The sequence below is a fragment of the Heterocephalus glaber genome, unplaced genomic scaffold, assembly GCF_053883595.1.
Source record: "Heterocephalus glaber isolate CG9 unplaced genomic scaffold, H.glaber_assembly_v1.0 deba00001673, whole genome shotgun sequence".
Taxonomy (NCBI): domain Eukaryota; kingdom Metazoa; phylum Chordata; class Mammalia; order Rodentia; family Bathyergidae; genus Heterocephalus; species Heterocephalus glaber.
Genome location: NW_028258410.1, coordinates 21,927,679 through 21,950,133, shown reverse-complemented (window position 1 = coordinate 21,950,133; position 22,455 = coordinate 21,927,679). Strand labels below are relative to the sequence as shown.

At 44.2% G+C, this 22,455-nt stretch overlaps 2 protein-coding genes across 4 annotated transcripts; both read left to right on the top strand.

Annotated features, from left to right (window-relative positions):
* The first annotated feature begins 13 nt into the window (after nucleotides 1-13).
* On the top strand, nucleotides 14-22,455 carry Zswim3 (zinc finger SWIM-type containing 3). 3 transcript variants are annotated; one of them, XM_004858136.4, is made up of 3 exons: nucleotides 14-554; nucleotides 14,409-18,473; nucleotides 20,208-22,455. In XM_004858136.4, exons 1-2 carry the CDS (start codon nucleotides 400-402, stop codon nucleotides 16,330-16,332), a joined length of 2,079 nt encoding a protein of 692 aa, XP_004858193.1. In that variant the 5' UTR covers nucleotides 14-399; the 3' UTR covers nucleotides 16,333-18,473; nucleotides 20,208-22,455. The 3 variants fall into 3 exon arrangements, with proteins under 3 accessions (XP_004858193.1, XP_087053937.1, XP_087053938.1); XM_087197811.1 differs by having other exon boundaries at nucleotides 14,409-18,608; XM_087197812.1 differs by having other exon boundaries at nucleotides 14,409-18,631.
* Nucleotides 20,351-22,455, top strand: Zswim1 (zinc finger SWIM-type containing 1). Its single transcript, XM_087197813.1, has one exon. The coding sequence runs from the start codon at nucleotides 20,351-20,353 to the stop codon at nucleotides 21,719-21,721; it is 1,371 nt and encodes a 456-aa protein (XP_087053939.1). The 3' UTR covers nucleotides 21,722-22,455.

Genomic DNA, 22,455 nt, shown 5'->3' with positions numbered 1-22,455 from the left:
CCGGAAGTCCTTTGAGTAGCCACCTAGAGTAGGATGCAGGTTATGATTGGTCAGCGGGCCTGTCAGTTCCTGAGTTGGTGTGGCTCTCTTTTTTCAGTGATTGGAACAAATAGATGCCAGTCTCAGAATTCCACGTGTAATTGGATGTGACATTGAGGGGGGGGTGGAACCTCGGGGTCTGATAATAAGAACTGTTATTTCCCTTCTGTCAGATAGCTGACTCCTCCAGCCTCTTAAAACTCAGTGGCGCCTGGGGCGTCTCCTGAGCTCCATAATAGGCCATCTAATTGGGGCCGCTCCTTAAGGCGTCCTGGTCCCCTGTCACTCCGTAAAAAGTGTGACCTCCCACCCCTGGTGTGATCTTGGGGCCAGATCCTGGCGTGGGCTGTCGGGGCGGCCATGGAGCTGGGGAGCTGCTTCAAGACTTACGAGGACTTCAAGGAGTGCTTTAGCGCCTACAAAAAGGAGAACAGGTGCTCCTTCATTCTCAGGGACTGCGTCTCCGTCCGCTTCCACAACCTCAACCACGGCACTTCCATCCGCGAGGACATCCTGTAAGGGCGGGGCGCGACAGGAGGTTGGGGAGGAGGCCGGCCCCAGGACGGCTGCTGGAGGAGGGAATGGTTTGGGGCCTCGCTCGAAGTCTGGCGGCCATTCATTCAGCGGGCGCTCCTTGAGCGTCCAGAGGGAAGCCTCCACAGGCCTGGCTTTTTGGCCGCCAACTTCACTTTCAGCCTTCATTCACGAGCTTTTCTGGAATTTATAGTAACTGCAGTATCTTTTTTATTTTTTTAAGCGTCAGCAGTGTCCCAGGCACAAAATGTGGCCTTCGAAAACTGATAAAAACGCGTTCGCGTTATTTCCCTTATCAGGCTCGTCTTTACGAAGCAGTAACGTGATCATTTGTTGGTTAGCTTATTCCCTCATCGATTAGTTTTGCAAATTGTTCTTGAGCTCCTGATATTAATTACTAATCGCTTTTCAAACAAGTTCCACTTCTCAGGCAGCATTCGCTATTTTATTCATGCTTTACCCGGCAGGGCTGTTTTCAGAACTATATAGATAAGTGTTTTTTTCTCATTTGACAGATGAGATTGGCTTAGGGTCCAAGATGTGTTGAAAACCCAGATGCCTTCAGGACTTAGGTGAAACAGCCCAGTGTAAAAAAGTTCACTTCTGAGAAAAAGAATGATGAATCTGGGCTTAATGGGGCAGGCTGTTAATCCCAGCAATGTGGGAGACTGAAGCAGGAGGATCACCATGAGGTCAACCTAGGCTGGGCTACATAGTGTGATCCTGTCTCAAAAAATAAAATTTTATAAGGGCTGAGGATGTAGCTCAGTAGTAGAGCACTTGGCTAGCATGCTTACAGCACTGGGTTCAGTCCCCAGTACTACCACCAAAAAAAAAAAAAAAAGAAGAAGAAGAAAAAGAATGATTAAACAATCAGCAACACCAGGTCTTTGTGCTAGGCACAGAGTGTCAATAGGAGCAGGCTCCATCTATTTAACCCAGCTGATGGCTGCCATGTGAAAATGAAGATCTGGTGTTGCCAGAAATTCGGGCTTTTGTGAATTTGTCCACTGTTTAGAAACTGAAAATCAATTCAAGTGTATTTATTGAGGCATGCATGCATCAGTGAAACCAAGGATCAAACCCAGGGCCTTTGCAATGAGCTACATTTCCAGGCCTTTTTTTTTTTTTTTTGCCAAAAATATTTATTTAACTCACCACTATAGTAGGGGATATGTGATTTAGGGAAAACAGACAAGGAATACAAAAGTGACTAATATTTAGGAAATGTGCCACAGAAATTTTATCTATAGAAATAAGGCATGTGCATGAATAATATCTTGAGAATAAAAGTAACTGGAAAAATAATTAAATTTGAGAAGAGTAAAATCTTTGTTTACAGATCTCAACAGCAATGAATCCTATCCATTTAAATTTAAAAACAACTGAAATGGGCCGGGGATTTAGCTCAGTGGTTCTGCCGCCTGCCTCGAAAGCACAAAGACCCAAGTTCGATCCCCGGTACCAAAAAACCAAACAAACAAAAAATGACTCTGAAATATTAAATTTTAAAAACACAGTATTTTAAATATTTGGAGACTGGGTCTTGCTAAATTGCTTAATTGGCCAGGTCCAGTTTGAACTTTCTTTTGTTTTTGGTACTGGGGATCGAACTCTGATACCTTGTGCTTTTCAAGGCAGGCGGTGGAACCACTGAGCTAAATCCCCGGTCCCCAGTTTGAACTTTCAATCCTCCTGCTTCAGCCTCCCAGTGTGATGGAATCACAGGCATGCACCTCCATTCCTGAGTCAATTCAAATTTTAACACATATCATGTGGGTCAACTGTGAGAGCCCAAGTATTGTCTAAATTTGAGACCTGAACTGAGATGTTTGGCCGAAGCTCCTCAACTAGGGAGCTAGGCTATATTCTGCCTCTAATCTGAAGTCTGGTGCTGTTGTGGTGGAGATGACAAAGACGATTGTTTCCAAACTGTCTTCATAATGGTGATAAGGTGAGATATACTTGGACAAACTAATTTATACAGGCTCACAATATATTTTGTTAAATTGTGCCTACTGAATATGCACTGACTTTTTCTTATTCCCTACACAATATAGTACATAACTATTTACATAGTGTTTACACTGTATTACATATCATAATCTAGAGATAATTCAAACTATATGAGAAGTCATATGCAAATACTACATCATTTTATGTAAAGGACTCTAGAAATCTGTGTATTGTGGTATCTGAGAACACAGATATATGTATGTGATAAATCGTTTGAAAGAGATGTACAAAAAAAGAAGTAACAAATGCTGGAGATGGGTAAGTCTTCACAATGGAATTAATGTTTTCCCTGGGCTGTGAATGAATGCAAAGGGCTAGAATAGGAGATCAATTACTGAGTAGCATGGAAAAGTTTGACCAGACGCAATCTCTATGAAAGGTCTCTTGGTACCTTTATGAGGATCTTATCTTATGTGATAGCCCATTGCTAAGGAATGCAAAAAATTCACAGTTGCCCCTAAATACCTTTCATATAATCCATCCCTGCATGTTACATAGCAGGCATTTAATAAATAAATAAGTTAAATGAACAAGTTCTTAGGTGCCAAACATGTGAAACAAAAACATGGAAAACATAGGAAATAGGTGCTGCAGGAACTTGGAAGAGAGAAAAATTAGTGTTCTCTGAAGACAAAGGAAGGCTTGAACAATAAGGATGGGGAGGTATATGTTCTCTACTTGCAACTCTAACAAATTACCACTAGTTTAGTGACTTAAAACTATACAAATTTATTATATATTTTTTTTCCCCTGGCCCTGGGGAATGAACCTTTGTACTGAACTATATTCCCAGCCCTTTTTATTTGATACAAAGTCTTGCTAAATTCCCCAGCCTTGAATTTGGCAGTCTCTTGCCTCAGCTTCCAAGCATCTGGGATTACAGGTATGAGCTCCCACACTTACCTAAGAAGATAGTTTTTAGACAGATCCTCCTTAAGTAATTAACATGCCTATGTGCAGAGCTAAGCAAGAATCTGACCCTAAGTTTTAAGGTGAAAAAAGGAAATAGATACAAAATGAAGGCAGAGATGCCAAATTTTATCCTGATTCCAGTTACCGCTGGGCATCTATAGGCCCAAGTGAAGAGCCAATGTTTTTTTTAGCAAAAGCAGCTTTTTCAGTCCCTCATTTTTTCAAACCCAGGGTCTTGTACCTGCACTGTACCTCTGAGATATTCCCCCAGTGCTTATTTTTCTTTTTTTAATACAAGGGGTGGCATACTATTTATTTATTTATTTTATTTTTGAGAAACGGTCTTGCTACATAGTTCAGGCTGGCCTTGAACTCACTATGTAGCTCAGGGTGGCCTCAAAGGCATAGCAATCCTCCAGGCTCAGCCACCCAAGGAGCTGGAATTACAGGCATCCACCACCAGGCCCTGCAACAGAACACTTTTTTTTTTTTTTTCCCAGTACCGGGGATCGAACTCAGGACCTTGCACTTGCTAGGCAGGCACAATGCCACTGAGCTAAATCCCCAGCCCTAGCAGGATACTATTTATACACATCCTTCTGTGCCGGGCCTTTCTCACTCATCAATGTATTTTTGGAGATTATTTCACGTATTCCATTTTATGGGCAGTTTAGTTGATTTGATTTTCATTGATTCAGCAGTTAGTTTCGGAAAACTTGCTCCAGGCTAAGGTATGGAGGTAACATTGTTGAAAAAGGTAAATTGTGTCCCTGCTATTGTGGCACTTTCTCTCTAGTTAGACAAATACTAAACGATAATGGCAGAAATAATTACTTCTTCGAAATGAAAGTGAAGGGCCAGGCATGGTGGCATACACTTGTAATCCCAGCACTCAGGAGGCTGAGGCAGGAGGATTCCTGAGAGTATGAGACCAGCCTGGGCTACATACTTAGGGAGCTCAAGGCCAACCTGAGTTCCATAGTGAGACCTTGTCCTAAAAAAAAAAAAAAGAAAAAATGGAAGTAAGGATTTGGGTGTGATGGTGCATGGCTGTGATCCCAGCACGGAGACAGGCTGAGGCAGGAGGATTGCAAGTTTAAGTTCTTTCTGGGGAACTTAGCAAGACCCCATCTCAAAATTAAAAACAAAAAAAGGCTGGGAATGTAGCTCAGTGGTAGAGTGCCTGAAGGTTCCATCCTCAGTACCTCAGGGCCACCAAAAAAAAAAAGGAAGTGAAGCCTGCAGAGAAAACGTTAAGGGTTCTGAGTGGTGAAGTAATGGGGAATCTTAATCTGGCTGGTGGTCACTTTATGCCAGGGCAGGCTCTGAAAAAAGGCTGTCATCCTACAAAGCACATTCAGCTTCACCATCTGATTTCGTCCTCTGAATAACCTTGTTAGAGGCAAGTTATTCCCATTGAATGAGTTAATATATGTGACGTGGTTTCAATGGGACTCAGGATACAGAAACTATTCTACAAATAACATTATTATTACTTTATAGATGGGGAGACAGAACCAGGAAAAGTCAAATGTTAAGAGACAAATAGTTCCTGTTTCGACTCTGTTCCTTGAAGGGTGTTTTTCTGAATTATACATGCTTGAGAAAAATGAAGAAGGGCCAGGGATTTAGCTCAGTGGTTCTGCTGCCTGCCTCGAAAGCACAAGGATCCGAGTTCGATCCCCAGTACCCCCCCCAAAAAAAAGAAAAAAATGAAGAAGGAAAAGATGGGTACAGTCACATGATCCAAGGCTCTGTGCAGAGCTCTCTGGGTGTGTTGGGCTTTGTGAGTGATGGACACATTTAAGGATGAAGACTGCTTTTGGAGGACTGAAGTGTTGGTGATGGTAATGATTTTAGGAAGTAATTTAGCAAATGTTTCCTTAGCCAGATATGTATACAGGTGGTTAGGGGAGATGATTTTAATAGTAAATAATTATGATAATATGTAGAAATAAAGTTCCATGTTAAACAGAGTAAAGGAAGTGAGCTGATTTAAGGAAAAACATTTGAGAATAATGGTGCAAATATAATAGGGTTGGTTATGGGAGATCTATAGGTCATTGCAATTTATTCAAATTCAGAAAAGCTGGCCTAATCCTTTTAAGTGAGGAACTGTGGAGTCAGATAGTCTTGACCTTGGGTAAGACTTCTTCTCGGTCGGGCCAAGGATATAGCTTAGTGGTTCTGGCACCTGCCTCACAAGCAAAAGGTCCTGAGTTTGATCCCCAGTACCAAAAAAAGAAAAAAAAAGACTTCATCTTGGTGACAGTTTTGTCCTTTAGAAAATGATTTGGACAAACAGCAGCCAAAACAGTGCTAAAGCTGTAACTATAATATATGATTGAAAGTGGTAGGTATAGTACTTTAAAGGACAGTCAAAGAATGGTACTGCAAGAGTTAGCATTAAATGGCCAAAAATAAAATCACATTGACGTAGAAAATTCTTACCAGGCATGGTGGCACACACCTGTAATCCCAGCACTGGGAGGCTGTAGCAGGAGGATCTCTGTGAGTTCGAGGCTAGCCTAGGCTACATAGTGAGTTCAAGGCCAGCTTGAACTACAAAGCAACACCCTGTCTCAAAAAATCAAACCAAAACAAAAAATAAATTCTTAAAAAGTTTATTGTGAGCCAGAAAAAATGGCACACACCTGTAATCCCAGCTGGCTGGGTGGATGAGGCAGAAGAATTATTGTAAGCCTAGGCAATTTAGTGAGACCCTGTCTCAAAACATAAAAAGCTGGGTGGCACATGCTTATAATCCCAGCACTCTGGAAGGCTGAATCAGGGGGATTCCAAGTTCTAGTCTACTTTGAATAACTTTCTTTCCTTTTCTTTTCTTTTTTTTTGAGACAAGATCTCACTATGTAGTTCAGCCTGGCCTTGAACTAACTATGTACCTCAGGCTGGTCTTGAACTCAGAGCAATCCTCCTGCCTCAGTCTCCCAAGTTAGGGAATTACAAGCATGTAGCACCATGCTGCAGGAGCCCAGGTAACCAAGTGACCTAGCAAGACCTTGTCTCAAAATTAAAGTTTTTGTGTGATTGTTTATTTATTTAAATATTTAATTATTTTTGGTACTTATGATCGAACTCAGGACCCTGAACTTGAGAGGCAGGTGCGGTGCCACTGAGCTAAATCCCCACCCCCAGCCCACCCACCCCAAGTCTGATTTAATACCCAGTTTTCTCCCTCTCTCTCTCTCTCTCTCTGTCTCTCTCTCTCTCTCTCTGGCTGGTGTATTTTTCATTTTGTTATGACTGGGAATCAGTGCTCTTCGGAGTCCATGACTTCTCTTGATGTCTCTTTCAATTGCTGTTTCACCTAATAACTACCAGTTTGGGTGGGGTTTTTTGGAGGTTTTGTTTTGGTTTTTGTTCTTCAAGAGAGGATCTCACCATATAGTTTAGTTGGCCTCAAACTGGACATTTCACTACACCCAGCTTTCACCTTCCAATGTATAAGACTTTCCGGAACCAGGTACTCAGCTAGGAATTTGACAGCCACTGTCTCATTTATTCCTTACCACACATTTTGACCGAAACCCAAATAATGGAGTTTTCATTATCCATATATCCGTAATTCCAATACGTATACGAAAGAAAAAGTCATGAAATGAAAATCGTGCCAATGCACTAATTACTTATAAAATTAGTTGATACTTAACCTTTCCTTCCTGCTTGTCCCTACCAGTCCCAGTTGTCTTAACTATCTGATTGAGGAGTAGATGTAAACATCAGGATAATACAATGCAAAGAAAACCTTGCAAACTAGAATTGCACATCTTCAAAGATTGCAGGAATGTGTGAATTCCCTGAAAGGAATGATGGAGAACTTTTACCTTATACTGGGAATGGAGAAGGGAAATCAACAAGTATGTGAGATGATAGAAACTTTAAAAGCAGAAGATTTGCATAGCAATGAATTAAATTAAACTGTTGGAGCCAAGCATTGTGGCACATGCCTGTAATCCCAGCATTCTGGGTGGCTGAAGCAGGAGGATTGCAAATTCAAGCCCAGCCTGAGCAATTTAGTGACCTACAGAGACTCTGTCTCAAAAAATGTGAAAAGGGTAGGGATGTAGCTCACTGGGAAGGCTCTGGGTTCAATCCCCAGTACCACAGTAAGTAAATCCCTTGGAAAATTTAATAAAGCCCAGCAATATTTTGGCAAAACTGACCTTTGAATATTGTAAAAGTGAGACCAGAAGTATCATAGTATTCAGAGAAAATCATGGGGGTGTGCCACAGTCCTTGAGGTTGTCCTTTAATTATTCTAAGAATTGGCATATAGTTATAACCTTTTGTTAAATGTAATAACTTCATAATTTTAGTCTCTCTCTTTTTTTCCTTCTTTTGAGACCGAGTCTCACTTTGTAGTGCAGACCTATGTTGAGCTCACTGTGTAGCCCAGGCTGGCCTTAAACTTACAGCATCCTCCTCCTTGCCTCAGCTTCTAGAGTGCTGGGATTACAAGTGTGTGCCACCACATCTTAGTCTCAATTCCCTTTTTTTGAGTCAAGGTTTCACTTTGTAGTTCAGCCTAGTCTTGAACTCACTGTGTAGCCCAGGCTGGCCTCAAACTCATGGCAATCGTCCTGCCTCAGCCTCCTGAATGCTGGTATTATAGGTGTGCACCACTATGCCTGACTTCACTAATTACTGTGAAATGTTTCCAGAGACATTTTTGGCTGCAATTAGCTGGAAACCCTGACTCAAAATGGCTTATGTGTTGCCAGTACTTAGAAGCCCAGAGGTAGATCTCCAAGGTGATTGTTTCATTGGCTCATGCTACTTGCAGTTTTCTACTGTACCATTCTCAAGTCTCAGCTTGCCCTCAGAATGGCACAAATGGCAGTACAAATGTAGAAGTAACATCGAGAAGAAAAAGCCTTCCTCGGTTTCCTACAGATTTCCCATCAGTCTTCTTTGTCCAGATTTGGGCCAATATCCATGCCCACTCCTAATGCGATTACCTTTCAATTGGCTTAGACTAGTCCTGAAGCACGTAGCTATGTGGGGGAGGAATGGCAAACTGAATAAAACTGGTTCTTTGTTAGGAAAGAACACAGGAACAAAAGGATATTGGGTAGGCAACCAACAGTGATAGCCTCTGTGTGTGTGTGTGTGTGTGTGTGTGTGTGTGTGTTCAGTATTGAGGATGGAACCCAGGGTCTCACACATTAGGCAAGTGCTGAACCACTGAGCTCTACCCCCAGGCCTCTGTCACAGCCTTTTAAGTGAATTCACTTTAAGTAGTACTGATTATTCTTGGATTAGATATGAGTATCTAATTAATGAGGTTGTCCCTCAGTGTAAAAGGAGAATTGGTTCCAGGACCCTCTCAGATGTTCATCTAAATCATGTCTAGAGAACTTACGATATCTAACACAATGTAAACCGCTGTTATCTTGAATTGCTTAGGAAATAATGACAGAAAGACAAGTCTGTATATGTCCAATACAAACACAATTTTATTTTTTCCAGTATTTTCAATCCATGCTTCATTAAATCAAAGGATGTGAAACCCAGGGAAATGGAGGGCTAACTGTATCATAGACCAGCACTGTATTATTATTGTTATTTCCTTATCTATAAATAAGAAATTGGAAGTGACTTGTTCAAGGACACATAACTAACCAGTGAAATTTAAACTTACTTCTTAACCTGAGTCCGGTGATGTGAGTTATAGACCCAGCTACTTGGAAGGCTGAGGCAGGAAGGTTGCTTGAGCCCAGGAGTTCGATGTCAGTTTGGGCAACATAGTGAGACCTGTCTGAAAAAAAAAGTGGGGTACTCGCTTCAGCAGCACATATACTAAAAATTTTTAAAAGTGGGGGACTGGTGATATAGCAAAGTAGTAGAATACTTGCTTAGCATAGGCAAGGCCTGTGTTCAATCCCAGCCCTTCAAAATAAAGAAACAAATAGAACACGCACACACACACACACACACCCCCAAACCCTCACATCTGCTGATTCCCCGAGTCTTATTCCTTTTGTTTGTGGGTTTGGTTTGGTTTGTTGAGACAGGGTCTCACTATGTAGTTCAGGCTGGCCTCAAACTCACAGCGATTCTCTTGCCTCAGCTGTTGGGATTAGGCATGCACTGCCATGCCCAGCTCCCCAAACTCTTATTCTTTTTTTCGTTTTCCAAAATCTTATTCTTAACTCAAGTTATTTTTTCTAAAATACCTTTACTAGGTGGTGCACATCTGTAATCCCAGCACTCAGGGAAGCTGAGTCAGGGGTCTTACGAGTTCTAGTTCTGCCTGAGCAACTTAGTGGGACCTGTCTCAAAATAGAAAATAAAAAATGGCTGGGGATATAGCTCAGTACAAAGGCCCTGGGTTCAATCCCCAGTACCAAAAATAAATAAAATAAACTGGGTGTAGGGGCACACACGTCTAATCCCCAGCACTCTGGGAGGCTGAGGCAGAAGAAACACAAATTGGAGCCCAGCATGGACAATGTAACAACTTAGCAGGACCCTGTCTCAAAATAAAAATTTAAAAAGAGCAAAAAAGGAGGGATGTGACTCAGTGGCACCTGCCTGGCAAGAGCAAGGTCTTGATAGATCCCTGGTACTGGAAAAAAAATAAATATAATTAATTAATTAATTTTTTAAAAGACGGGATGTTAACTCAGTATTGAAGGCCCTATGTTTAGTCCCTAGTACCATTAATTAATTAATTATAACTTTACCTATTTGATTATAAAAGTCCTATTCAGGGCCGAGGATTTAGCTCAGTGGTTTCAATGCCTGCTGCGCAAGTGCAAGGACCTGAGTTTGATTCCCTGGTACCAAAAATAAATAAATAAATAAATAAATAAAATAAAAATCCTATTCATTCTCAAGGTACAAATTATATACAGAGACACAGATCTTATATAAAACAAACAAAAACTCTTAATCTGTACCAATCTCCATGTCAGAGAGAATCACTCTTTATTCAGCTAAAGTTTATTGCTTGTATGTCTATTTAATGATTCACTGGGTTTTTTTCAGTGCTGGAGTTCAAACAGAGGCCTGTACATGCTAGGCCAGTGCTCTTACAACTGCCTTATACCCTAGCTCTAATCAGTCATTTATTTTTTTACTTTACTGGACACTGGTGTAATAATTTCTCCCCTCACTAGACTTTGAAAGTCAGGACTAATTTGTTACTGTAGTTTATTTATTTGCGAAAATGGGGGTTAAACCCAAGGGCCTTCACACTGAGTACATCCCCAGCGCTTCCAGTCCTTTTTTGTTGTTTTTTTTTCCATACTGGGGATTGAATCCAGAGCCTTTACACTGATATACATCCCCACCCTCTTTTTATTTTTTACTTTGAGACAAGGTCTTGCTAAATTGCCCAGGTTGGGCTCGAACTTGTGATCCTCCTGCCTTACCCTCTCAGAGTACTGGCAGTATAGGTATGTGCTACCATGCTTGGCTTGCAAGTTATAGCTTAATAAAAAAGATTAAAGAAAGTAGAAAAAAATTAACCTAGCACTCATTAAATTTGAAATTCATGTTGCCAACAAAGCAGTATTTTTAGAGATCTTCAGGAAAGTTATTAAGTAACCAATGTGAATGTCAAGAGGAGGAGGGCTTTAAAAAGAAAGGAATTTGCTTTTTTTTTTTTTTTTTGGTTACTGGGATTGAACTCAGCACTGAGCTAAATCCCAAGCCCAGAATTTGTTTTTGTTTTTGTTTTGAGATTAGGTCTCACTCTAGTCCAGACCAGCCTTGAACTTACTACATAGCTCAAGCTGCCCTCATACTCATAATCGTCCTGCATCAGCTTCCCAAGTGCTGGGAATACAGGTGTGTGCCAACACACCCAGCACAGGGAGTAACATTGGAAGGAAAACAGGCAGAATAATGGTTAACTAGTCACACTGTGGACAAGCAAACTTAGCTCAAATTCCAGATGGTGAGGTATTAGCTGGAGGATAAATCCTGGATTCTCATCCTTGAGAACCTCCTTAACCCTGTTTTCCTTACTACAAAATGTGGATTGGACCAGGAATTTAGCTCAGTGGTTCCTGCGTGTGCCTTGAAAGCACAAGGTCCCGAATTCCATCCCCAGTACCAAAAAAAAAAAAAAAAAAATGTGGATTATAATAGAATCCTTTTCCTAGTATAAAACAGTGTAGGCTGGGGATTTAGCTCGGTGGCACCGGCATATAAGAAATCCTCACTACATGTAGAATAGTAGAGAAGAATTTAAGACTCGTTAACATATTGGCTGTAGGGCTGAGGGTGTAGCTAGTGGTAGAGTCCTTGCCTAGCATGCTCAAGGCCCTGGATTTGATCTCCAGCACTAAAAAAAAGGAAAAAAAGATGAGGATGATGACAGTGATAATGATGATGGTGAAAACATACTGAATATAAGCAAGAAGGAGGAATTAAGAAGTACAAACACTAATGGAGCCAGAAATAGTGGAAAGAGCTTTGTGGTTGGCAGTCACTAGTGTCTTTATTGGGAGTAGCTCTACAAACATCCCTAAATGCACATAAAGTCAACATGATGATTTTGTGTGTGTGTGTGTGCACCAGGGATGGAACTCAGGACCTTGTGCTTGTGAGGCAGGCACCGGAACCACTGAACTAAATCCCTGGCCCTTTTATATCATTGGTTTTTTTTTTTTTTTGGTACCAGAGATCGAACTTGGGACCGCTGTACTAAATCCCCAGCCCCGAAAGTCGGTATGATTTGATGAGCTAGAGTTAGGCTAAGATATTGAGCCAGCAGAAGGGTACAGCCCAATTAAGTGCTTGACGAAGCACTTAGAAAAGAAGCTGGTTGGCCAGGGATTTAGCTCAGTGGTTTCACCGCCTGCTGTGCAAGCTCAAGGACCCGAGTTCGAACCTCAGTACCAAAAAAGAAAACCTGGTTGCATGTAGTCCTAAAAGTTGAGTAAGCATTGAAATGAAAGATGAGAAGGCCATGAAATGTATAAACACGAGCAGAGGCTCAGAATTAAGACACCCGGAAATTGTGGGCAGACTCTGAGATGTGAGAAACTAGGTGGTGAAATAGCCAGAGGCCACTCAGTGGTCACCTCTCACTGGTCTTGCCGGCATACTGGACTGCTCCAGCCCTTGCTGGCTCAGACCTGGAGAGGGTGCCACCTTTGCATTGTCCACACAACAGGTGCAGACCTTCTCAGCCTCAGGGCCCTCCACCCTGTTGTCACAGGACTAACATATCCTGTTTTCCTAAACTTGCCCACAGGGTGTGCCAGCAGGACCACCTGGATTAGAGTGTTTGGAGAAGTGTAGGTGGGGCTCCCAGGCTGTGGCATGTGAAGCCAGGAGCTGAGATTTTTGTCCCCTCCCCTGTTTTGGGGCTGGACCACAAGCGCCCTAAGGAGGCAGGGGTATGACCCATCCCACCCCCTCGCGGTCCATGATTCATTCATCCAAAACATCACTGATAAACATCTGCTGAAGGAGTAGCATTGTGTAAGGTACTTGGAATTCACTGAGGCATAACTTAGTCCTGAGACTTAAACATGTGAGCATCCAACAGAATGTAACAGGGCATAGGAATTATAATAGGAACAGCAGCTAGCTTTTATTTAGCATAAATAAAAGGCTGAAGCAGGCTCTGGGCTATTTTGCCTGTGGCTTATTTAATTTTTTTGACATCCCAAGTGAGATCATCTCACTTTACAATGAGCATATTGCATCCAAAGAGGTAAAGTGACTTGCACAAGGTTAAATGGCTTCTGAGAGGCAGAGTAGGGATTCACATCCAGGGAGCCACAAATGTTGTTGTTTGGGTTTTTCTTTTGTACCAGGGATCACACTCAGGACCTTGGGCTTGCAAGGCAGGCACAGTGCCACTAAGCTAAATCCTTGGCCCCACAAGTGTTCTTCTTACACAAACACACTTGGTATATTGCCACCCAGAGAATCTGTTTGCCTTTTGGATAAATGCTATAAATTCAGAAACAGGAACAAGGCCAGATGTGGTGGCACACACCTGTAATCCCAACACTTGGGAGGCTGAGGCAGGAGGATCGCTGCAAGTTCAAGGCCAGCCTGAGCTACATAGTGAGTTCAAGGCCCCACCTGCACTATATAGCAAGACCTTGTCTCAAAAATTAAACAAAAAACCAGGAGCAATTACTGTGGCTTAGGAGCATCCACAAAGGCTTTGCAGAAATGGGACCTGGTTGGGCCCTGAAGCATGGATTATTTAGTGTAATTACCACTTTCCTTTGAATTGTCATTTTCAGCCTGGAATGGCAAAGCTAGAAAGTACCCTAAGGATCATTTAGCCCAGTGATTATCAGACTTTTTCAGAGTGCTGAAGGTGTAGCTGAGCGGCAGAGTTCATACTTTAGCATGTGTGAGGCCTTGGGTTCTGTCGCCATCACCAAAAAACAAAACAAAAAAACTTAGGATATGGTCATTTTTCTTTCAATGAGAGACGAGCAGAAATCTTCCCTGTTTGAGAAAAAGCCCAGTCATATCCTATCTCCAGAGGACTCCAAAGAGCTCGAGTGATAGCCGTGGTCTAGTCCGGTATCCTTAGAATCTCACTCTTAACCAAGCTGTCTGGAGGAGGAGAAAACATTAGCTCCAAAGACAGGAATGAAGGGGACATTTTAAATAGGGAGAAACTAGCTGGGCAGTCAGCTGCTGCTACTTGTCTATTTTCCCTTGCATCCTGTCTCAAATTAAAGGAATTGGAGTTTAGAACTGCCGCGGAGGAGACTGAAGGGAGTTGTAGTTAGAGTCGTGAAGAAAGAGCTGAGTCTTTTGGGACTGGAAAGTTCATGTAAATCTTCCTTACATTCTGTACTCTGTTACGCATCAGACAATATGAATCCCGACAGGGCCTTACCTTTTAAGAGTGAGGGGACGGTCAGCACCTTTCTCATTGTCACCTCTACCTTCCCTAGATATGTGCAGGTGAAATTTGTCTGTATTCGGACCCAGTCACACAGGAAGAGAACACAGGAGGCGGACATGTGCCCAGCATACTTGCTCCTTCGGTACAACGAGAGACTAGATAGACTGTTTATCAGTGAACTAAACACCCAGCATGTCCATGTTGATTCCAAAACTGCTGGCCCTGGAGGAGACGCCACTGGCAAATCTCAGAAGACAATGTGCCTGCAGAAACTCCAGCTTACGCAGCCCTCAATCAAGAGAGACGCTGACATAGCTGAGAAGTCCCCAGTAGAACCATCATTTTGCCTAGATAAGGTACAAGTGCCCTCAAAGCCAGAGCAGGAAAGCATCACTCCTTCTGACCTGGCCAAAATAGCAAAAGTGATGAAGAACTTTCTTAAAGTAGATGAGGGTTCCCTGGCCTCCTTCAGTGTGGGCACCAACCAAGACCTGGACCGGCTCAGTTTCCAGAGCAGTAAGATGAGTGACCTGTTCATCCGCTTCCCAGAGAACCTCTTGCTGCACCGGGTGGAGAACACCCAGGGCCATATCCTCTATGCTTTCTTGGTGGAGAACAAGGAAAGAGAGAGTCGGGTGGTCCACTTTTCTGTGCTCAAGGCCGAGACGACCACTTCTGTGGCCAAGATGCTGAGCATCTTTACAGAGTTCAACTCTGATTGGCCTAAGGTCAAGGTGGTCTTTGTGGACCCTTCATTCCCTCACCGGGCCATCCTGCAGGAGATCTTCCCTGCTGCCCGAATCCTCCTCTCCATCTACCACACAACCCGCCTCTTGGAGAAGAAGTTGCATCGCAGTTCAGCAGATCCGTCCTTTAAAAGGCTCATGAAGGAAGCCCTTCGGGAAGCTGTGTTTGTCACTTGTGATGCCAACTTAAAAAATCTCTGTCAGATGTCCCAAGCCCTCCTAGATGAGGATCTCTTCAGCTTCCTGCAAGACCACTGGTTCTCCTGTGAGCTGCTGTGGTACATGCATGTCAGGAAGGGCTTGCATGCATGTAACACCTACATGGACAGCCTGGACATTGTCACCAGCAAGGTGTCATGCCTCTTTCGGAAACAGCCATCCTTGCTGGACTGCGTCCTCCACTTTGTGGATTACATAGACTTCTTCAACACCAAAGCCTTGAAGAACTTGCCCACAGCTGGTCCCAAGTTAAAGAGAACCCGGACTCCAAGCATGCCACCAAAGGCCAAAAAGTCTTTTGGAGTTTGTAGAGGGATCCTCACCAGGACACCTTTGGAACAAACAAAGCCAGATTCACAGCAGGTTCAGTTGCTGCAGCAGCCCTTCCAGGGTGGCATGCTAGACACCTTGCACCAAAGTGGCTCTGGACTAGCCTACAAGCTGTGCCACAGTGAGTGGGAAGTGGTACAGAATTCCACCCACCTAGTGGAGATGGCTGGTTCCTCAGTGGATGTTCAGCTGCTAGAGGACTCTCACCAGGTTAGCAAAGATGGCTGTAGCTGCAGCTGTTCTTTTCAACAATGGTACCACCTGCCTTGCCGGCATATTTTGGCCCTTCTGTACAATAGCCACCAGCCAGTAGATGAAGCCATGGTGTGCCGAAGGTGGCAAAAGAAGTACCAGCACCTCCTTGGGCCTAATGGGGAATTCCAGAACCGTGGTATGATCCTAAACACAGACCAGCCTGAAAATCAGGGTCGGAATGACATCATTCAGGACCTAAGCAGGGAGCTAGCAAACCTGCTAATGCAGACTGAGGGGCCAGAGCTGGAGGAGCGCTATTCCACCCTGCGTAAGATTGTGGACATCTGGGCTGATCCCTGTCAGTCATCTGAGTCCAGTCAGCAGCCAGGAGACTTCAAGGATGTGGGCTGCCTTCCTTTCCTCTGGGAAAAACTGGAGGAAGGGGAGGAACTCCCTCCCGCTGAAGCCACAGTGCATGATTAAAACACTTGCCCCACCACACTAGGCTACAAACCTGTCTTCTTGGAACTCTGAGAGTTCAAAGTGGGCAAGTGATGCCAGGGGTCAGTATTTCAATATCTTCCTAGATAGGGCTAGGGGGATTGTTAAAATAGGGAAGAGAGGGACCCCACTGTGTGATAGTCCTTTCAAACTGCCTCATTTTAGCCCTACATTTGGCACCTCATTCATTGTTCAAGCCCAAAGCTATGTCCATGCTGAAAGGTTATCCCTCATTCTCCTCTGACCCTGAGGTCAGATTTTATTCTCCCTACAGAGATGAACCTGTACTCCCGGATAGGATGAGGCAGGATGGGCCTAATAAAAGGGCCTGTTTTCAGGGACAAAGGGAAGGAGGGTGACCCTTGATTGTTGCTGCTCTTTATGAAGAATCTGTCATTTGTATCTATTTTTATTCATATTAAATAAAGTGGTTTTTTTAATAAAGTTTTTTTTAAAAAATGAAGTCAAGCGGGAGAAATGTGTTCCACTTGATCAGTGAAGAAGAAGAATTGCATAGCAGGACTCCTGGCTTCACTATATTTACTGTCAGGAAGGGGGTGGACTTATATTGTTTTGAGACAGGGTCTTAAGTGTTGCCTAGGCTGTCTTGGAACTTGTGATCCTCATGCCTCACCCTCCTGAGTAGCAGGGATTACAGGCATGACCACCATGTCTGGCTTGGATTTATTTGTGTTGCTGGAGATTGAATCCAGAGTTTTGTGCATACTAGGCAAGTGCTCAACCATTGAGCTACATCCTCAACCCTTAGATAAATTAATTTTTTAAAAACTGAGCTGGCCGTGGTGGCACACGCCTGTAATGCCAGCCCTTGGGAGGTTGAGGCAGGAAGATCACTGCAAGTTCAAGGCCAGCCTTGGCTACACAGTGAGTTCTAGGCCAGCCTGAACTGCATAGCGAGACCTTGTCTCAAAAAAAAAAAAAATTGAGTATCGTATTGTTGGAGTTACACAATTATGTCCTCTTCCTACCAACCAAGCCTTCAGTTTTGACTTTGAGTTGCCTTATGCTCTAGTAGTAAAAGTAGATATAGACTGGAAGAAACCTGAATTCTAGACTTGACTGCCAGAACTTGCTCTGGGGACTGTGGGCAAGTCCCTAATCTCTTTGATCCCAGTTTCCTCATGTGTAAAATGTAGCATGCTGGTCTATTCTTTTTTTTCTTTTTTTGGTACCAGGGATCCAACTCAGGACTGTGCGCTTGCAAGGCAGGCGCCGGAACCACTGAGCTAAATCCCTGGCCCCATGCTGGTCAATTCTAATCGCTAAATTCCCCTCTAGGTCTATATAAAATTTTCATTGCAGTAATAAGTACCTACACTTGGTGTTGCTAGTTAGTAATCTTAATTGTCTAAAGCCTGGTAATCACCAGCTTTCCAAGACTGTCATCTTCAGGGGAACCAAGGACAGAAATGCCAAGCAGTTGACTCTTGCACTAATTCACTGAGAATTTAAGTCACAGCGCCACTCTGGACCTGTTCTGTAAATTCTGGAGGGAGCTGGGCTGGGCTGGACACCTCCAAGGTTCTGCTCTCGCTCTCTCTTTCGGATCTAGATTTCCTCAGCTTCAGGGGTTGCAACGGTTGTGATCTCTGTGAAAAAGGGAGAATTTGAGGCCTGTTGTCTCGGTTTCCCCACAAAGTAGAGTATGCGTTACAACTACATTTGCACCCTTTCTCAAACCCTGGGACTGCAGTTTGACACCACCACCCAAAACTTTTTTTTTTTTTTTCAGTAAAACACTGCTATTTATTTTCATTTTCGGTCTGTGAGGGAGCTTTTACAGCAGCCCTTCCAGTCGTCTAGCCTGAAGGGAGGCTCCAGAATTCCAGTCGCGGCGTTCAGATGCAAGTGACCTCCCTCAGGCTTTTCATTGGTTACCGCCAGCTGAGCTCCTGGTAACAGTCCCGCCCTCGCATTGCGGGGCTACTACTGGTCCGTGGCTGCAAACCCCGAAAATGAACTCCTCAGGCCATTGGTTTGAGTCACAGCAACTTGGCCCCGTGGTTTGTGAGCCTACAGGTCAGTCAGTAGGAGGCAGGGTTAACTAGAGAAAAATGGCGACGAAGCCAGTTTGTGTTTGAGTGATTCTTCCGGAGTTGAAGGTGTGTGTGGGGGGAGCCTCTGATCCCCGCTGTCAGACATTATACAGCTCCGACAGAGTGGGAGGTTAACTGCTCTGACTCTGCCGAACTCCAAACGCGAACGTCAGACATTTCCATCTTTCACCCGGGTTAAAGGTGAGAGGGTCAAAAAAAAAAAGGTGAGAGGGTCAAAGGCCGTATTCCCTCTCTTCCTGGCTTTTAGACTGTGGGAAACCGTTAGGATCTCGAGCCAAGGACTTGGCTTCCAGCTACTAACAGTAATAGTGGGCAAATTCCTTAACTTCTCTAAGCCTCAGTTTTTCATCTTTAACCCATTTGGGGACCAGATGGAAACATTTCAGTAGAGCATTTCAGTTAATGGAGGGATGTACGGAGAGGCAGAGACAGCGCACATTTGTTAACCTCATTTTATGGTGGAAGGGATTGAGGCTCCAAGAGGGTCCTTGATTTCCCCAACATCCCACAGCAAGTTTGGGGCAGTTTCAGTTTTTATTATAGTTCTTTGTTTTGTTTGCTTGCTTGATTTTATATACCAGCACCAAAGGAAAGAATGGATGCCAAAAAGTAATTTTGTAAATATAAAGGCTATACAAATATTTAGAATGCTAATTTAAAAGATGAAGGGATAGGCAGCTCTGGCCTTCTTCACATATATTTATTGAAACAGGATCTACATATGTAGTTCAGGCTAGCCTTGAACTCACTATGTAGCCCAGGTCAGACTCCAGGCAGTTCTCCTGCCTCAGCCTTCAGAGTGCTGGGGTTACAGGTGTGCACCACCAGACCCATAATTTTTTTTTTTTTTTTTGGTACTGGACATTGAACCCAGGGCTTTTGGACTGAGCTCCATCTCAGCCCAGCCACTTTTTAATTTTTCATTTTGAGACAGGGTATCACAAAGTTGCTTGATTGCCCAGGCTGGGTTCAGACTTCTGACCTTTCTGCCTCAGCCTCCCAAAGTCCTGTGATTCACAGGTGTGGGCCATTATGCCCATTTTTGATTTTGCAGTACTGGGGATTGAACCTAAGGCCTCATGCATACTAGGAACCACATCTTTCTGTTATTGTGTTTTGTCTTTTGAGACAGGGTCTCACTATGTAGTTCACGCTGCCCTCAAACTCACTGTATCGGTTAGGCAGCTCTCAAACTCATGGCAGTCCTGCCTCAGCCTCCCAGGTGCTGGGGCGTGCACCTCCACGCCTGGCTGGAATCACATCTTTCTATAGCTGGCTTCCTGTTATTTAGGGTTCATCTACAGTGTGCTACAGTGTGATATTCCTTCCCTCAAGGGAGACCTTTTTGTATTTTTTGAGAGAGAGTCTTGCTCTTCAGTTCAGGCTGGCCTCAAATTCACAGTGATCCTCCTGCCTCACTCTCCCAAGTGCTGGGATTACAGGCACGCGCCACCACAGGAGAGACCTTTCTTGACCACCTTAATTAAAGTATCCCCCCTTCCTAACTCACTGTCTGACTTGTTACTCAGGTTTATGAGTTTTGTAACCCTCATTATCTGACATATCCTTGCATATTTGTTACAACAGAATAGTGCTGACACACAGTGTTCAGTAAATGTTGTCTAGATTAATAATGGAAGGGCTGGGGATTTAGCTCAGTGGTTTCACCGCCTGCTGCGCAAGTGCAAGGACCTGAGTTCGATCCCCGGTACAAAAAAAAATAATAATAATTGAAGAGCCAAGTCCCTACTATCCTTAAACCTTCGTTCTTCTCCATAGGCACATCTTTCAAACAAGATCTAGAAAGCACAGCACAGTCTCCATCCTTGACTTCCATGGAGCTTGGGAGACTCAAAGCCTGGACAATAGTTCTGCAGAGGAAGTATTTTGATCTGGGCATTTAGACATCTTCTGTCTCCCTTATGGCCCTAACAATGCTGAGTGGGCATCTCATTAAAGACTCAGGCCCACCTGTGCCGCTGCACCAAGTGAGCAAGACTCCTCAACTAGATACCTTCAACTACCAGAACTGCTTTATGCAAGATCTCTTTGCCCATTTCCCTGAGATCTTATTTATCCACCGTACCTATAACCCAAGGGGCAAGGTGTTATATACCTTCCTGGTGGATGGACCTCGAGTACAGCTAGAGGGTCCTCTTGCCCGGGCAGTCTACTTTGCCATTCCTGCCAAAGAAGATGCTGAAGGCCTGGCTCAGATGTTCCAGTTGTTCAAGAAGTTTAACCCAGCATGGGAGAGAGTCTGTACCATCCTGGTGGATCCCCACTTCCTCCCACTGCCCACATTAGCCATGGAGTTTCCCACAGCTGAGGTCCTGCTCTCAGCCTTCCACATTTGTAAATTCCTACAGGGCAAGTTCTATCAACTGTCCCTTAAACGGCCTGTGGAGAGGGTGCTTTTAACCTCCTTACAGAGCACCATGTGCTCAGCCACAGCAGGCAACCTGAGGAAGTTTTTTACACTCCTAAGCAGCTGCATCCCCCCAGCCCGACTGTCTGAGCTGCACTCTCACTGGCTGCTCAATGACCGCATCTGGCTGGCCCACCGCTGGAGAAGCCGAGCGGAGAGTAGCCGCTACTTCCAGAGCCTTGAAGTTACCACCCGAATTCTCAGTCAGTTTTTTGGCACCAACCCATCTGAGAAACAAGGCATGGCCTCCCTATTCCGATACATGCAACAGAACCATGGAGACAAGGCAAGCTTCAACCTGAGCCTCAGTCCCAAGAACAGTCACACCACCTCAGATGCCAGCACCAAAACCCCCAAAGTAGAGCAGTTGGTAGAAGCCGGCATCCAGAATTCCCTCAATGCCATCTGCACAGGGCCAGCAGCCCAACTCTGCCTGGGTGAGCTTGCTGTGGTCCAGAAATCTGTGCATCTCATTGGATCTGGCTCAGAAAAGATAAACATCCAGATCCTGGAGGACACCCATAAGGTACAGCCCCAGCCTCCTACCAGTTGCAGCTGCTACTTTAACCAGGCCTTCCATCTGCCCTGCCGCCACATCCTGGCCATGCTTAGTGCACGACGCCAAGTGCTCCACCCGGACATGTTGCCAGGTCAGTGGATGGCAGGCTGTGCCACAAGTCTAGACAGCATCCTGGGCAGCAAGTGGAACGAGACTCTGGATAAGTACTTGGCAGTGACTCTCCTTGCCGAGGAGGTGGGTCAGCTCTTGCAGCACTGTAGCAAAGAGGAGTTCGAGCGACGGTACAGCACCCTGCGTGAACTAGCCGACAGCTGGATCGGCCCTTACGAGCAGGTGCAGCTCTGATTCCTCTTGATGCTCAGTGATGTTGACACATGTATGCCTCATATCCTCTCCTACACACACACAGTTTTGTTTTCATGGCACTTCCTTCCCAAATAAGGACAAGGGTCTTCCACTCTACTATAGCCCGCTACCTAGCATATGTCTAGCTCTGTAAGATAGGAATCACCGGGGCTAGGGATTTAGCTCAGTAGTTTCACCGCCTGCTTCGTGAATGCAAGGACCAGAGTTCGATCCCTGGTACAAAAAAAAAAAAAAAAAAAGTATGAAGGGGCCAGGGATTTAGCTCAGTGGTTCCACCGCCTGCCTCGCAAGCTAAGGACTCGAGTTCGATCCCGGTACCAAAAAAAAAAAAAGATAGGAATCACCAAATGTTTTCTGTAAAGGGCCCAAGAGTAAATATTTTAAATTTGATAGTTCCATACCATCTCTTATATAGTCTTGGTTTGGTTTTGACAACTTATTCATAAGGTAAAAATTGCTGGTTCAAAAGCTCTTATACAGGTGACCCCTGGTCTAAGATAAGAGATAAGACATCAGGTGGTGAGGCTGAGGGCTGGGGCTTGGTACCAGCTGCCCCAGTCACAAGAAAACTCACCTGATCCGTACCCTGTGAGTGAGCTGGCCTGGGAGCCCTCCCATAGCCCAAGAGGCTGCTCCGGGAGGTAACTCAGCTCAGCTCAGCAGTTTTCCCCGTGCTTCCTGAGATCAATAAAGTTGAATGTTCTGTATTTTAA